This window comes from Tachyglossus aculeatus, chromosome 27 (genome assembly GCF_015852505.1).
Source record: "Tachyglossus aculeatus isolate mTacAcu1 chromosome 27, mTacAcu1.pri, whole genome shotgun sequence".
Classification (NCBI taxonomy): Eukaryota; Metazoa; Chordata; class Mammalia; order Monotremata; family Tachyglossidae; genus Tachyglossus; species Tachyglossus aculeatus.
The window spans coordinates 3,256,472-3,271,256 of NC_052092.1; the positions used below are offsets into that span (position 1 = coordinate 3,256,472).

At 49.1% G+C, this 14,785-nt stretch overlaps 1 protein-coding gene across 1 annotated transcript in view; it reads left to right on the forward strand.

The window, feature by feature from the left end:
- Positions 1-14,785, forward strand: part of WNK1 (WNK lysine deficient protein kinase 1) — a 148,897-nt gene that overhangs the window by 79,114 nt on the left and 54,998 nt on the right. Inside the window, exons 4-5 of the mRNA XM_038767736.1 lie at positions 5,630-5,850; positions 8,137-8,294. Coding sequence (XP_038623664.1) covers positions 5,630-5,850; positions 8,137-8,294 — 379 coding nt within the window. The remainder of the gene's footprint in view (positions 1-5,629; positions 5,851-8,136; positions 8,295-14,785) is intronic.

The following is a 14,785-nucleotide window of genomic DNA, read 5'->3' on the forward strand; positions in this document are numbered from 1 at the left end:
CCCTAGTGGTCACGGGGCGTCGAAGCCCTTCAGAGGCCCATCAGGTCGGACCCAGCCCACGTCCCGCGTGGGGTTCACTGCCTCACACCCATCAGGGACACGCAACCCACTCACTCGTCACGTCCCTGAGGGGCGTGAGACTGTCGAGAACAGGACAGTAGACATCATCATCATCGTCAATCGTATTTATTGAGCGCTTACTGTGTGCAGAGGACTGTACTAAGCGCTTGGGAAGTACAAGTTGGCAAAATATAGAGACAGTCCCTACCCAACAATCAATCAATCAATCAATCGTATTTATTGAGCGCTTACTATGTGCAGAGCTCTGTACTAAGCGCTTGGGAAGTACAAGCTGGCAACACATAGAGACAGTCCCTACCCAACAGTGGGCTCACCGTCTAAAAGAGATGGGAAAGGAGGAGGGAAGGAGATGGGAAAGGAGGAGGGAAGGAGGAGGAAAGGACAAGGGAAGGAGATGGGAAAGGAGGAGGGAAGGAGATGGGGAAGGAGAAGGGAAAGAAAGGAAGGAGAAAGGAAAGGAGGAGGGAAGGAGATGGGGAAGGAGGGAAGGAGGTGGGGAAGGAGGAGGAAAGGAGATGGGGAAGGAGATGGGAAGGAAAGGGACATGACTGCGGCAATGCTGTTTGAGCTGAAGTTTCAAACTAAAGAAGCAGCAGCACAGCCTAGTGGCTAGAGCCCGGGCCGTCAGAAGGACCAGGTTCCCATCCCGGCCCCGCCACTTGAATGCCGTGTCGCTTCTGGGCCTCAGTTCCGTCGTCCGTAAAACGGGGATGAAGACTGTGGGACGTGGGCCGCGTCCAACCTGGTCGGCTTGATTCTACGCCAGCGTTTGGTACGGGGCCTGGCGCGTAGGGTGTGTTTAACAAATACCATCTTTTTTAAAAAAGTTTCCGTAACGTGCTTTTGGTGTTGAGCACTTGTAGGTGAGGAGGGATTGGATTTCCGTTTTACTGGGGAGCAAGGAGGGAGGCTGGATTTTTATGTGTGCGGTGAGCGAGGGGGTCTCCATCCCCACAGGAAAGGCCAGTGAAGAGAGAAATAGCGGCTTGGAGCTTTAAGGAGCTGGAACGGGGCCTCCTTCCCTCCCTTCCCAACCATGTCACTGCCTTTCCAGTGGGCCGGGTACCAAAGGGAGTGATTCCTGGCAGAAAATTCCTCCCTGGCCTTTGCCTTCCACTCTTTGCGGAGCACCGTATCGGGGAAACGAGAGTGACGCTGGCCCAGAGTGAGATCCGTGCCCACCAAGCCTTGTGTTCTGTCTTCCACCCGGGAACAGGCTAGTTCTAGCTACCTTGTCACCTGCTGTATATTCCAGTCCCAAGAGCTGAACTTCCACATGGCACGCGATAGGAGAAGTCACGATAACAGTGGTGTTCTTCAAGCACTGCGTATATAGCAAAGCACGAGGGTAAATGCAAGATTATCAGGTGGGATGCCATCACCATTATACCCAGAACCGTTTTAGAAGGGAATTGAGAAGGAGCATGCCTGAGGAGAACGAGCATAGGTCCAGGAGTCAGAAGACTTGGATTCTAATCTAAGCTCTGCCACGTGTCCGCTGTGTGATTCTGGACAGGTCACTTCACTTCTCTGAAACTCAGTTTCCTCATCTGCAAAAATGGGGGCTGAGTGTGAGCCCCATGTGGGATAGGGACTGCGTTCAACCTGATTTACCTGTAGCTACCCCAGCAGTTAGTACAGTTCCTGTCACATAGTAAGCATGTAATAAATGCCACAATTATCATTTGTCTGACCGTTGTCCATTTTCAGACCTAAGGGAGGAGGTTTAAGATGTCTTAAAATGCCTTTTCACTGACTGGATCAACTGACTCAATTGATATCTCCTTGAAGGTATCCTGTCTACTGATTCTTGTGATCTCCCAAGAACTTAGTACAGTGCTCTGCCCACAAGAGACCATAAACTCCTTAATTCCCATTTTACAGTTGAGGAAACTGAGGCACAGCAACTCACACTCTAAGTGCGAAGGGCAACAGGTATTGAATCCTCATCTTACAGTTGAGGAAACAGGCCCAGAGATTGGAAGTGACTCGCCCCGAATCACACAGCAAGCGAGTGGCGGAGGTAGGATTAGAACCCAGGTCTTCTGGCGTGCTCTTTCCATTAGGCCATGCTGCTTATGTGGGTGCATATGTGAAACAGATTTAATTTAGCGGTGCGACTCATGAGGAGAGTTCCTTTTGGGGGGCAGGCTGGGGGAATACCAGTGGCATTAGTTCTGGAGAGGGATTTTCCAGTTGGGCTCTGTGGGAGAATCCTGACTTCCTCGTAGGGCAGGTTGGTGCACAAAGATGCTTTCGAAGACCTGGCCCCTCGAACCCCTACTTTTGTATTGGACTCTCCCAAGCGCTTAGTACAGAGCTCCGCACGCATCGCTCAATAAGTACAATTTAATGACCGATTGAGTGAACCTCTTTAGGCCGTGGAGATAGTAGTGCCCGTCTGTTGGCCTTTAGAAGAAGCTACACTGGGCCCCAAAACTGTCTTTAGAGTCCTTTGTATCTTTCCAGGAAACACTGGGGGCTTATAGGTGTCCCGTCCCCCCCCCCCCCCGCCCGGCCAAACTGGTTAAAAAAAGGAAAATCATGCTGAGAGATGGAGAAAGGAACAGCAATAATTATCATAATCATAATTATTATTATCTGTAAAATAGGAATTAAATCCTCCACCCTCTGACTTAGACTGTGAGCCCCATGTGGGATGGGGACAGTGTCCAACCTGATTATGTTGTATCTACCCCAGTGCTTAGTACAGTGTAGGGTACATAGAAATAACTTAATGAATACTGTAAAAAGAAAAGGGTGACAGTAATCAATCAGGCTATCAGTGGTATTTCAGAGCACACTCTGTGCAGAACACTGGGCTGAGTGCGTGGGTGTGGATAATACAGCAGACTTGGTAGACATGATTCCTGCCCCCAAGGAGCTGATAGTCCAGAGTGGTTGTAAGATGTTACCCCGCCCCCCGATCCCAGCCCTTTCTGGGCCTGGGTCCTCTCAGCGTAGTTTTACCCCTTCCTCCACTGCCCTTTGACAAGTAGGGGCATGGGGCAAGGATGAACTCTGGTGGAGAGGCAGGGGAGAGGAGATGCCGCAGTTCACCTTTGTGGGGGAAATTCCAGAATTTTAGTAAAAGTAAAACTCGGGTTATGTTTTTTATTTTTCACACCAGGGAAGTTTTGAGGAAAAAAAATCCATTTAGATTGGAAACAGAAAGCCACAACTCTCTGTCTTAACTAGAAGGTGGAACCCCAGTGTTGTTTTCAATGGCATAAGGAATTTTTTGTCCTTCAGATTTGCCTCATCATGGAACCCTGATCATTTAAAAAAAAATTTAGATCTCATCATGGAACCCTGATCATTTAAAAAAAAAATTTAGATCTAGGCTTTCCACTTGCCCTTTACAGTTCGCAGTTAGAACAGTTTCCTCTAAATCTTTCTTCTTTGTGAGCCTTTGAAATGATGTGGACTCTGACCTTTGAGTAGTTAACTAATAATAATAATAATTGTGACATTTAAGCGCTTAATAGGTGCCATCATTGTACTGTTCACTGGGGTACATACAAGATCATTCATTCATTCATTCATTCATTGTCGTATTGAGTGCTTACTGTGTGCAGAGCACTGTACTAAGCGCTTGGGAAGTACAAGTTGGCAACATATAGAGACGGTCCCTACCCAACAGTGGGCTCACAGTCTAGAATCAGGTCCCACGGGGGGCTCACAGTCTAAATATTAATCAATCAATCATATTTATTGAGCACTTTGTGCAGAGTAAGAGGGAGAACAGGTATTGAATCCCTATTTTACAGGTGAGGGTAAGGTAAGGCAGGTAAGTCGCTTATAAATGCGTAGCTGGTATTAGTTGGATGAATTTATACTCTTAAAGGAGATGCCAGTTCATTATAGCTGGTAGGCATTCATTCATTCAATTGTATTTATTCTGTGCTTACTGTGTGAAGAGCACTTTACTAAGCACTTGGGAAGTATAATTCAGCCACAAAAAGACAATACCTGTCCGCAGCAGGCTCACAGTTTAGAAGGGGGAAGACAGACATCAATAGCATCAATATAAATAAATACAACTATAGATATATATGTACACATCAAACAAGTAACCAGGCATTAATATAAATAGAATTATAGAAATGTACATATATGCACAAGTGCCCGTGGGGCGGGGATGGGTAGAGCAAGGGGAGTGAGTTGGGGTGGTGGGAGGGGGGGAGAGCTGGGAAAAGGAAGCTTAGTCTGGGAAAATGGGGAGTTTAGTCTGGGATGTTTGTGGCACGTTCCCTGCCCACAAAGAGCTTACAGTCTAGACGGGGAGATGGACATTAATGAATAAATTCAGGATGTGTCCGTAGTTCTGTTGGACCGATTTAATCAACAAGATTTTGAAGTTGGGGTAATTGTAGGATTAAACACTAGTAAGAGTACACAATAGCATCCTCACTGAGGTTGTCTCACTGATGCTTTTTTTTATTTAAAAAAAATTAGTGGTCATTTAAGCCCTCAACAAGGATATTTGTTGAGCCCCATGGGGGGACGTGGACTGCGTCCAACCTGATTAGCTTGCAACTGCCCCAGTGCTTACTGACACACAGTAAGCACTTAACCCAGACTGAGCCCCCTTTCTCCTCTCCTCCTCCCCGTCCCCCCAACCCTACCTCCTTCCCCTCCCCACAGCACAACAATATGTTTGTACAGATTTATTACTCTATTTTACTTGTACAGATTTACTATTTTATTCATTTTGTTAATGATATGGGCTTCAAGGCTGTCCATCACCTCGCCCCCTCCTACCTCACCGCCCTTCTCTCCTTCTACAGCCCAGTCCGCACCCTCTGTTCCGCCACCGCTGATCTCCTCACCGTACCTCGCTCTCGCCTGTCCCGCCATCGACCCCTGGCCCATGTCATCCCCCGGGCCTGGAATGCCCTGCCTCTGCCCATCCGCCAAGCTAGCTCTCTTCCTCCCTTCAAGGCCCTGCTGAGAGCTCACCTCCTCCAGGAGGCCTTCCCAGACTGAGCCCCTTCCTTCCTCTCCCCCTCGTCCCCCTCTCCATCCCCCCCATCTTACCTCCTTCCCTTCCCCACAGCACCTGTATATATGTATATATGTTTGTACATATTTTTTACTCTATTTATTTATTTATTTTATTTGTACATATCTATTCTATTTATTTTATTTTGTTAGTATGTTTGGTTTTGTTCTCTGTCTCCCCCTTTTAGACTGTGAGCCCACTGTTGGGTAGGGACTGTCTCTATATGTTGCCAATTTGTACTTCCCAAGCGCTTAGTACAGTGCTCTGCACATAGTAAGCGCTCAATAAATACGATTGATGATGATGATGATGATGATATGCATTTAGCTTTAATTCTATTTGTTCTAACCACTTGACACCTGTTCACATGTTTTGTTTTGTTGTCTGTCTCCCCCTTCTAGACTGTGAGCCCGTCGTTGGGTAGGGACCGGCTCTCTATGTTGCCAACTTGTACTTCCCAAGCGCTCAGTACAGCGCTCTGCATACAGTAAGCGCTCAATAAATACGATTGAATGAATGAACGAACGCCCTTTCGTTGCGCAGGTACTTGAAGCGGTTTAAAGTGATGAAGATCAAAGTCCTGCGCAGTTGGTGCCGGCAGATCCTGAAAGGGCTGCAGTTCCTTCACACGCGTACCCCGCCCATCATCCATCGGGACCTCAAGTGCGACAACATCTTCATCACCGGACCTACCGGTTCCGTCAAGATTGGCGACCTTGGCCTGGCCACCCTCAAGAGGGCATCTTTTGCCAAGAGCGTGATAGGTAGGTGTCAGCGGGCATCCCCCGGAGGACGTCGGGCAGCCGCGACCCTTCTTGAATCTGCCCGTCTCGAACCCGGCCGGCTCTCGTCAGCCGGAGCGTCCGGGCCTTCCTCGATCGAATCGATCGACCAATCGGTGATGTTTATTGAGCGCTCAGTACGTGCAGAGCACAGAACTAAGCGCTTGGGAGAGGACAGTACGGCCGTTGTGGGCAGGGACCGTGTCCGTTATAGTGTTTTATTGTACTCTCCTAAACGCTTAGTACTGTGCTCTGCACGCAGTAAGCGCTCAATAAATACGGTTGAATGAATGCTCTGCACACAGTAAGCGCTCAGTAAATACCCTTGTCTAACTCAGTGACTGTACAACAGGATTAACAGACGATCTCCCTGCCCATAATGAGCTGAAGAGGTCATGGAGAGGACATGGGGGAGGCGAGTGGCGTTGATAAAACCAGGCATTGAGACCGTTCTTTCCGGTGGGGAGATTCTATTGCACGGGGAGATGGCCCGCTCCTGATTAGTACTTTTTTTTGGTGGTATTTTTTTTTAAGCACTTACTATGTGCCAGGCACCATAGTAAGCGCTGGGTTGGATCGAAGATAATCAGGTTGGACACAGTCGCTGTTCTACATGGGGCTCACAGTCTTAATCCCCGCTTTTCACATGAGGGAACTGAGGCCCGGAGAAGTGAAGTGACTTGCACAGGGTCACACAGCAGACAAGTGGCGGATCTGAGATTCAGACCCAAGTCCTTCTGTCTCCCAGGCCCATGCTCTATCCGTTAATCCGTTACCTGCTTCTCCAGGTTTATGGGAGAGATACACAAAGACACCCCTGTTTTTAATGGGAATTTATATTGAGCTTGGACGTTTCAATGTGCACGCCAATATCCATCTATCTTACTAGCCCGGTTGGCATCGGTTTTATCAACTCCGTTCTCGTTACCGATCTTCCAAAGTGGTTGTAGTCGAACAAATAAGCGAGGCAACCTTTTCAGTCTCCTTTCGGTCATCTCTGGGGGTGGAAATGCAGCATCCTCTATCTATTGCAGACCGACCTTTTGTTTAAGGACAGTTTCAGGAGGGTCACGGGCGTTGAGATGCACAGCTTACCCCCACTTTCCCGGCCAAAAAATGGAGTCCAGGAGATTTTCCAGATCTGATGGCAAAATCGCCTGCTTACCCGTGTTTTACACACCCTCCAGAAACACAAGTGTTGCCTCCGAGCAGAACCGGACTTCAGTCCGGGCTCCTCCCACTCAAAATTCTGCCATTTGTCTCTGCGTCACGATACGGTGAACCGGAGCGGTGTTCACTTCTGGATTCCTGGGAGAGGGAGGAGGGCAAGCCGAGCTGGGTTTCCCCCCAGGTCGGGCACACCCCCCGCCTCCGTCCGAGAACCACATCCCCACAGAGAGCATCTCAAACGGCCGCCTGTGGGAATGGGCCCTCCGATTTGGGGCGTCTCCGGAGGAGCGCCCGGCCCTCGGAAAGTCCGAAATCCGTCTCGTCACCTCGCGCCCTCTCTGCCTCTTACTCAATCTCTCTGTATTTCTGAGTATTTCTTTTTGCCTGTAGGACATGCCCCTCACTCTATATCCTGTCTCTGCAGTAGGCATATGTTGTGTACTGCAGGGGGCGCGGTAAGTACGTGAAGAAGAGGGCTGTGGTGAGTGGCATCTGAGGCCAGTTACACTCCGATCTCCCCCCTCACGCCTTCTGACGGAAACACCCGGGTTTCCCATTGCAAGGCCTTCTCCCTAGCGGAACCCTTCCCAGCCAGGAGTCGACGGAGCGTTGATGGTTAGAGACTATGCCCGGACCTCTTAGCCGGTGCCCCCTCTCTACGGCAGGCGGGGAGGGGGAATCTTTCCCGTAATCTCCGGGGCGAGAGGCAAGTGTTGGGCTGAGTTAGGGGCCCGACTTGGCTAGTCTCTCACTCTTCTCCCTCCGTTGGCCTCCAGCCCAAACTGGGGCACCATGGGAACCCCCACTTTTGGCCCGGGCCGAGCTGGATGAGATCGAAGTAATAAACATGGGTCCCCCCCCAACCATCCCCGCATCACCCTGTTTTCTTTTAAAGGCCTTGCAATGGAAGATCCTTGAGGTACGTTGATGGAACGGACTTGACTAAGAAAGGTTCCTCCCTCTTTTTTTTTCCCTCCCCTTCCACTTTCTGTTTTCTCTCACAGGTTTACCCTTCCACTTCTCCCGGCGGTGAGTAACGCCTGCCTCCCCCGCTCGCATTGAGACCCTTTAGAGTCTGAATCGTTCTTTTAATTTAAGGTACCCCAGAGTTCATGGCCCCTGAGATGTATGAGGAGAAATATGATGAATCCGTTGACGTTTATGCTTTCGGGATGTGCATGCTTGAGATGGCCACATCTGAATACCCTTATTCGGAGTGTCAGAATGCCGCCCAGATCTACAGGAGAGTAACCAGCGTAAGTGTTTCTTCGCCATTTCTCCGATTCCCTCCACCCAACCCCCGTGCCCCGGGCCCCTCAGCGGACCCCAGATCTTGCTCCGGGCCTGGGATGGGGCCTTATCCAGGCGAACAGTTCCCCTGGTCAGAGGGGTTGCTGGGGAAAGACAAGCCGACATGTTCAGGGGAACACTACGCTAAACTCGGGAGGCTCCGCCAGAAGCGAGACATGGGTTCCTGCCCTCAAGGAGCTTCCCGTCCAACGGGGGAGAAGGAGAAGAATCTATGGGTAGACCTTTACAGTCCTCTGGTGCTGTGACAGGGCTTGACACATAACCAAGACTATAAAAATAAAAATAACAGGGGGTGACAGTCATATTTATTGAGCGCTTACTGTGTGCAGAGCACTGCACTAAGCTCTTGGGAGAGTACAATAGAAAAATAAACAGACACATTCCGTACCCACAACACGCTTACACGAGGAAGGAGCCAAAAGATCAGGTTGAAATAGACCAGGTCGTGAGGCAAGTTCATGGAGTCCAGTGGTCTACTCACTGTAAAGGCTCAATAAATACCCTTGACGGATTGATCGATTTAACGAGGGAAGCAAATGAACAAATTATCCCGGCTCCACCGCATGTCTGCTGTTTGACCTTGGGAAAATCACTTCACTTTTCTATGCCTCAGTTACCTCATCTGTAAAATGGGGATGAAGATAGTGAGTCCCATGTGGGACAGAGACTGCATCCAATGTGATTGGCTTGTCTCTACCCCAGTGCTTAATACAGTGCCTGGCACACAGTAGGCACTTACCAAATGCCATGAAAATTACCCACTACGGAACAGTGTGACGGTTGATTTCCTTGACGGAATAATGCCAATAGTGGTATTTAAGCGCTTACTCTATGCCAGTATTGCACTAAGTACTCAGGCAGATACAAAGTCAAAAAATTCATGGGGGCACGGAGTTATTCTCACAGGTCACTAACCCAGGTTGTGGGGTGCCTGCTTCCCATTCAGGAAAAGATCTGGTGTAATCAATCAGTGGAATCTATTGAGTGCTTACTGTGTGCAGAGCACTGTACTAAATGCTTGGGAGAGTACAGTTCAACAGAGTTGATAGACACTTTGTGTACATTCACACAAACACACACACAAAGATTGCACAGAGATCATTGGCTTTATCCCACTATTTGTGAGGGAGGGTGAAGGAGTGTGTCAGGGGTAGGGAATATGGGGTTATCTTCTGTGTGTGTCCAAATTCAGGTAATCCCTGTAGTTTCTCCCCAACCATTACCTGGGTTTTTGATATATATATTTTTATATATATATTTATTTATTTTACTTGTACATATCTATTCTATTTATTTTATTTTGTTAGTATGTTTGGTTTTGTTCTCTGTCTCCCCCTTTTAGACTGTGAGCCCACTGTTGGGCAGGGACTGTCTCTATATGTTGCCAATTTGTTGCCAAGCGCTTAGTACAGTGCTCTGCACACAGTAAGCGCTCAATAAATACGATTGATGATGATGATGATATATTATTTTAATGGTATTTGTTAAGCGCTTACTCTGTGCCAGGCACTGTTCTCACAGCTGGGGTAGTTACAAGCTAATCAGTTTGGATGCAGTCTCTGTCCCACACGGGGCTCACAGTCTTCACCCCCAATTTGCAGGTGAGAGAACGGAGGCCTAGTGAAGTGGCTCGCCCAAAGTCCCACAGCAGGCAAGTGGCAGAGCTGGGATGAGAACCCAGGTCCTTCTGTTTCCCAGGCTCGGGTTCTATCCACTAGGCCACACTGCTTCTCCTCCGGCGAGGTGAAGTGACCGGTTGAGGGCAGCCTGAAGTGCCCTTGGCCGCCGTCCGGGCAGGGCCCCTCTCCCCGGCCGTCCGGGGAGAAGGCTTTAACCTGGTCATTAGGGAAATCCATTACCGGGCACGTGAGCCGGGGCCGGGAAAAGGGAGCCGGGCAAAGAATGTGCGAGCCAAGCATTCTCAGATGGTATCTGCAGGACCAGCGGGGCCTAATGGGTAGAGCTTGGACCTGGGTTCTAATCCTGGCTCCACCCCTTGGCTTCTGGGTGACCTTGGGTAAGTCACTGCCCTTCTCTGGGCCTCAGTTACCTCATCTGGAAAATGGAAATGAATACTTATGAGCCCCACTGTGGGACAGGGACAGAGTAGTGCTCTGCACATAGTAAGCGCTCAATAAATGCGATTGATTGATTGATTGATTGAGTACAACCTCGTTAGCTTGTATTTACTCCAGTTCTTAGAACAGTGCCTAGCACGTAGCAAGCCTTTACTTGCACATATTTATTCTACTTATTTTACTTTGTTAATATGTTTTGTTTTGTTGTCTATCTCCCCCTTCTAGACTGTGAGCCCGTTATTGGGTAGGGACCGTCTCTATATGTTGCCGACTTGTACTTCCCAAGCGCTTAGTACAGTGCTCTGCACACCGTAAGTGCTCAATAAATACAATTGAATGAATGAATGAATAGTAGCACCGTGTTTAGGCTTGGGCCCGTGGAAAGGGAGGAGACAGCTTTTTTTTTTTTTAAAGAAAAAAAGTGCTATTTTTTCAGTTCTTATGTGCCAGGCACTGTACTAAGCACTGGGGTAGATACAAGCTAATCAGGTTGGACATTCCCTGTCCCACTTGGCTCACAATTTAAATCCCTGTTTTACAGATGAAGAAACTGAGGTAACAGAGTAGTGATTTGCCCAAAGTCATGCAGCAGACCAGAGGAGGAGCCGGGATTAGAACCCAGGTCCTTCTGATGCTCAGGCCTGTGCGCTATCCTCTAGGCCACGCTGCATCTCCGCTTTGATTGGGCAAGGTGGCCTGTGCCTTCTGTCGCTCCCGTGAGGCTTTTTGACTGGCCGGCCTAGCCTGAGGCCCCATGAGAAGCTTATTAACCCGGTCTACTGTGCAGGTCAAGATAGAGCTGCTACGATTCCACCTCCCCACAGGTGAAACCGATGACAGGATGCCGGCAAAGTGGCCTACATCTATAACTACCCCCCACTTCTTCCTTCCCGTCACCCCACCCAGAAGCCGGTCCGACCCAGCCTAAGAAGGCTGGTCTCAGGCCGGGCCAAAACTCGGAATTTCAGCCTGGGCAGTATCCTGGTCTCTACCATAGTGGGAACCTGATTATCCCAACATGGGTCCCTTGACTGTTAGGGGCAGGGAATATGTCTGTTATGTTGTACTCTCCCAGGCTGTGCGTGCAGCAAGCATCCAATAAATACGATTGGCTGACTGACAGACAAGTCCCTTATACTTGAATTTGTACCCCTTTATCCACTCCTCCCTCGGCTCCCCGGCATTTACGTCCATATCCGTCAATTATTGATTTCTGTTAACGTCCGTCTCCCCCTCTAGACCGTCAGCTTGTCGGGGCAGGGAACGGGTCGACCACCTCTGTGATATTGGCCTCTCTCAAACACTCTGTCCAGTGCTCTGCACACCTTAAGCACTCAGTAAATACCATTGATTGATCAAGAGAGCCAAACCCAGGTGGCTTTGATTAAGGCCTAAACCATTCTTGGTCCCAGTTCATGTGAATAATTGGCGTTTGAGGGGAGGAGGGACCTGTGGCCACCCTTGGTATTTGCCTCCCGGCGAAAGCAGGCCCCGTTGCAGCTGGCCCAGTGCCTAGGTTGCTTCGGTTTCCCCCAAGACAAAGGAGCGATCGGACAAGCGAGCGTCAGATACCTTTACACGGGGCCCCGTCAGACGTTCTGCTAACGCACCCACGTCGGGGAAGGGAGGAATGGGTCCACTCGGGACCTACAGGCCGAAACATCATGTGATATCTCTCTCGACCAGCAGCCGTGGTCGATGATGCTGCATTAGTCCCGGTCTGGCACCGGCATAGATTTCCACCCTGCCACACAGACAATGCCTCTGCTGTTTTGCAAGGCTGCTATCGGAGATGCCCCAGCCGGGTCGTGTCTGTTATTTCGCTCGAAACGTCTCCGGATAAATCCTAGGGAATCCAACTCCCGGTTCATTTTCCACACGCGGAGCCTCTGAAATGGGCTCAGAGGAGCTTGGACTTTCTGGGTGTTTCTCTCTCCAGGATGCCACTCAGAAACAATCCCCGAGGCCTGTCTGCCGGGAGATGTGTTCGGCCGTGGTCTTTTTGGTTTTTTTAAGGTTTTTATCGCTTAGGTCTTAACCGTGGGCTTTCTGTTAGCTAATGGGTGGTGGGATGGAACACCCCTCGTTAAATGTCAAAGAAGAAAGAAAAATGGTGTTTAACACTTACTAGGTGTCAGGCCCCGAACAAAGCACTGGGGTAGATACCAGGTAATCAGGTTGGGCACAGACCCTGTCCCACATGGGGCTCATAGTCTTAATCCCCACTTTACATATGAGGGAACTGAGGCCAAGAAAAGTGAAGGGATTTGCCCATGGTCACGCAGCAAACAAGTGGCGGTGCCGGGATTGGAACCTGGGTCTCCTGACTCCAAGGCCTGGGCTCTTTCCACTAGTCCACGCTGCTTTTCGTAGGCTCAGGTGTCACGAATTGTGGTGGACAGTCATGCCTTTTTGGGCAGGCTTTGCGGGGACAGGAAGGTCTCAGACGATCTGTTTGACCCTCAAAGGTGACTCTTCAACTCCCCTCTCTCCCCAGGGCACCCCCAAAGAAGTGGGTTGCCTCAAATCTTTGACCCAGGGCCAGAGGAGTTAATGGGGAGGAATGACCCATGAATGCCCTGCGTGTTTGAGCCTGCCTCAGGGAGCACAAGGCTCCTGTTGTCCCTGTCACTTGAAACTGTTATTATTAATAATAGCAGTCATTAAGCATTGACAGAGTGCAGTGCACTGGGGTGAGGACGGGAAATTTGGGACCTCTTCCCTCCCCACCCAAGATAGGATGTTCTGGAGAAAATATGTCCATGGAGTCGCTATGAATCAGAAATGACTCGACTGCATTTGATAATAATAAGTTATACAGTACCTGGCTCATGGTAGGCACTTTACAAATTCCGCCCTCTTTAAAATTCCGCCATCTTTTTCACTGCCATTACCACAGTTATCGGTATTATTCATGCCATCACCTCAAAAGGGTATTTAGGGCAGGTCTGACAGAATGTAATCTCAGGACCTATCAATCCTCTTCAGTCCGCAGCCAGGTATTTATCTCGGATTGAAAGTTCTGACTAGAGAAGGGAGCTCAAATTTTCAAGAGGAGCATCGCCCAGAGATCCAACGACAAAGTTTCTCAATTAGGTAAATTATAACTCCCTAATGGTTCTGGCAAAAAGTAGGCAGAAGGCGGAGTTGAGAGCTTCTGTATTTAACCTTATCCCAAGACCTCAAAGATTCTACTTGGTGAACATAAAAGAGGTCGGGGGGTGGGGGGATCAGGCCAATCTTCGTGAGTCTGGTGTAACAAGGTTTGATGTGTTCTGCTCCTAGAGTAAGCTAATTGCACTGGACAATATTGCCTAGGGGACTTGAGGGAGAAGTTTGAGGGAACTTTATTTTCCATCGGGATCATAGGGTCTGCTCAAATTCCCGGAACCTAATGGTTTGTAGCAGTAAGCATCTGGCTGAATCCAGCTCCGTAACAACCGAGCGAGAAGTAATGGAGATTTTTAATGACTTTGTTTGTGTGATTTGACTTTGTCGCTGATTCCATTAGCCTCTGGCCGGTGAGGGCTGAACGTTCTGTGTGCAAAGACAGGGGATTAATGCAGTTAGGGGGAAATTCCTGGTTGCTTTTGCACAGCTGAATACACCATTCACCCTGCCCTTTTCCAGAAACAGTGAGATTGATCTTGGAATTGAGTTAGAGATTTAAAGAGTTGGGGGATACGCCAGTGCCTACAGTAGGTAGGTGGGTTTACCATCGGCACTGGATTCTCCCAATCCAACATCAATGGTATTTATTGAGCTCCATCATCATCATCAGTGGTATGTACTGAGCGCTTTCTGTGTGCAGAGCACTATACTGAGAGCTTGGGAGAGTATAGCACAACACGTTGGGTAGAATCCATTCATTCAGTCAGTCAATCGTGTTGAGTGCTTACTGTGTGCAGAGCACTGTACTAAGCGCTTGGGAAGTACAAGTTGGCAACATATGAGACGGTCCCTACCCAACAGCGGGCTCGCAGTCTAGAAGGGGAGAGCTCCACTGAGAGCTCACCTCCTCCAAGAGGCCTTCCCAGACTGAGCCCCCTTTTTTTCCTCTCCTCCTCCCCATCCCCCCGCCCTACCTCCTTCCCCTCCCCACAGCACCTGTATATATGTGTGTACAGATTTATTACTCTACTAATTTTACTTGTACATATGTACTATTCTATTTATTTTGTTAATGATGTGCATCTAGCTTTATTCCTGTTTGTTCTGATGACTTGACACCTGTCCACATGTTTTGTTTTGTTGTCTGTCTCCCCCTTCTATACTGTGAGCTCGTTGTTGGGTAGGGACCGTCTCTTTATGTTGCCAACTTGTACTTCCCAAGTGCTTAGTACAGTGCTGTGCACACA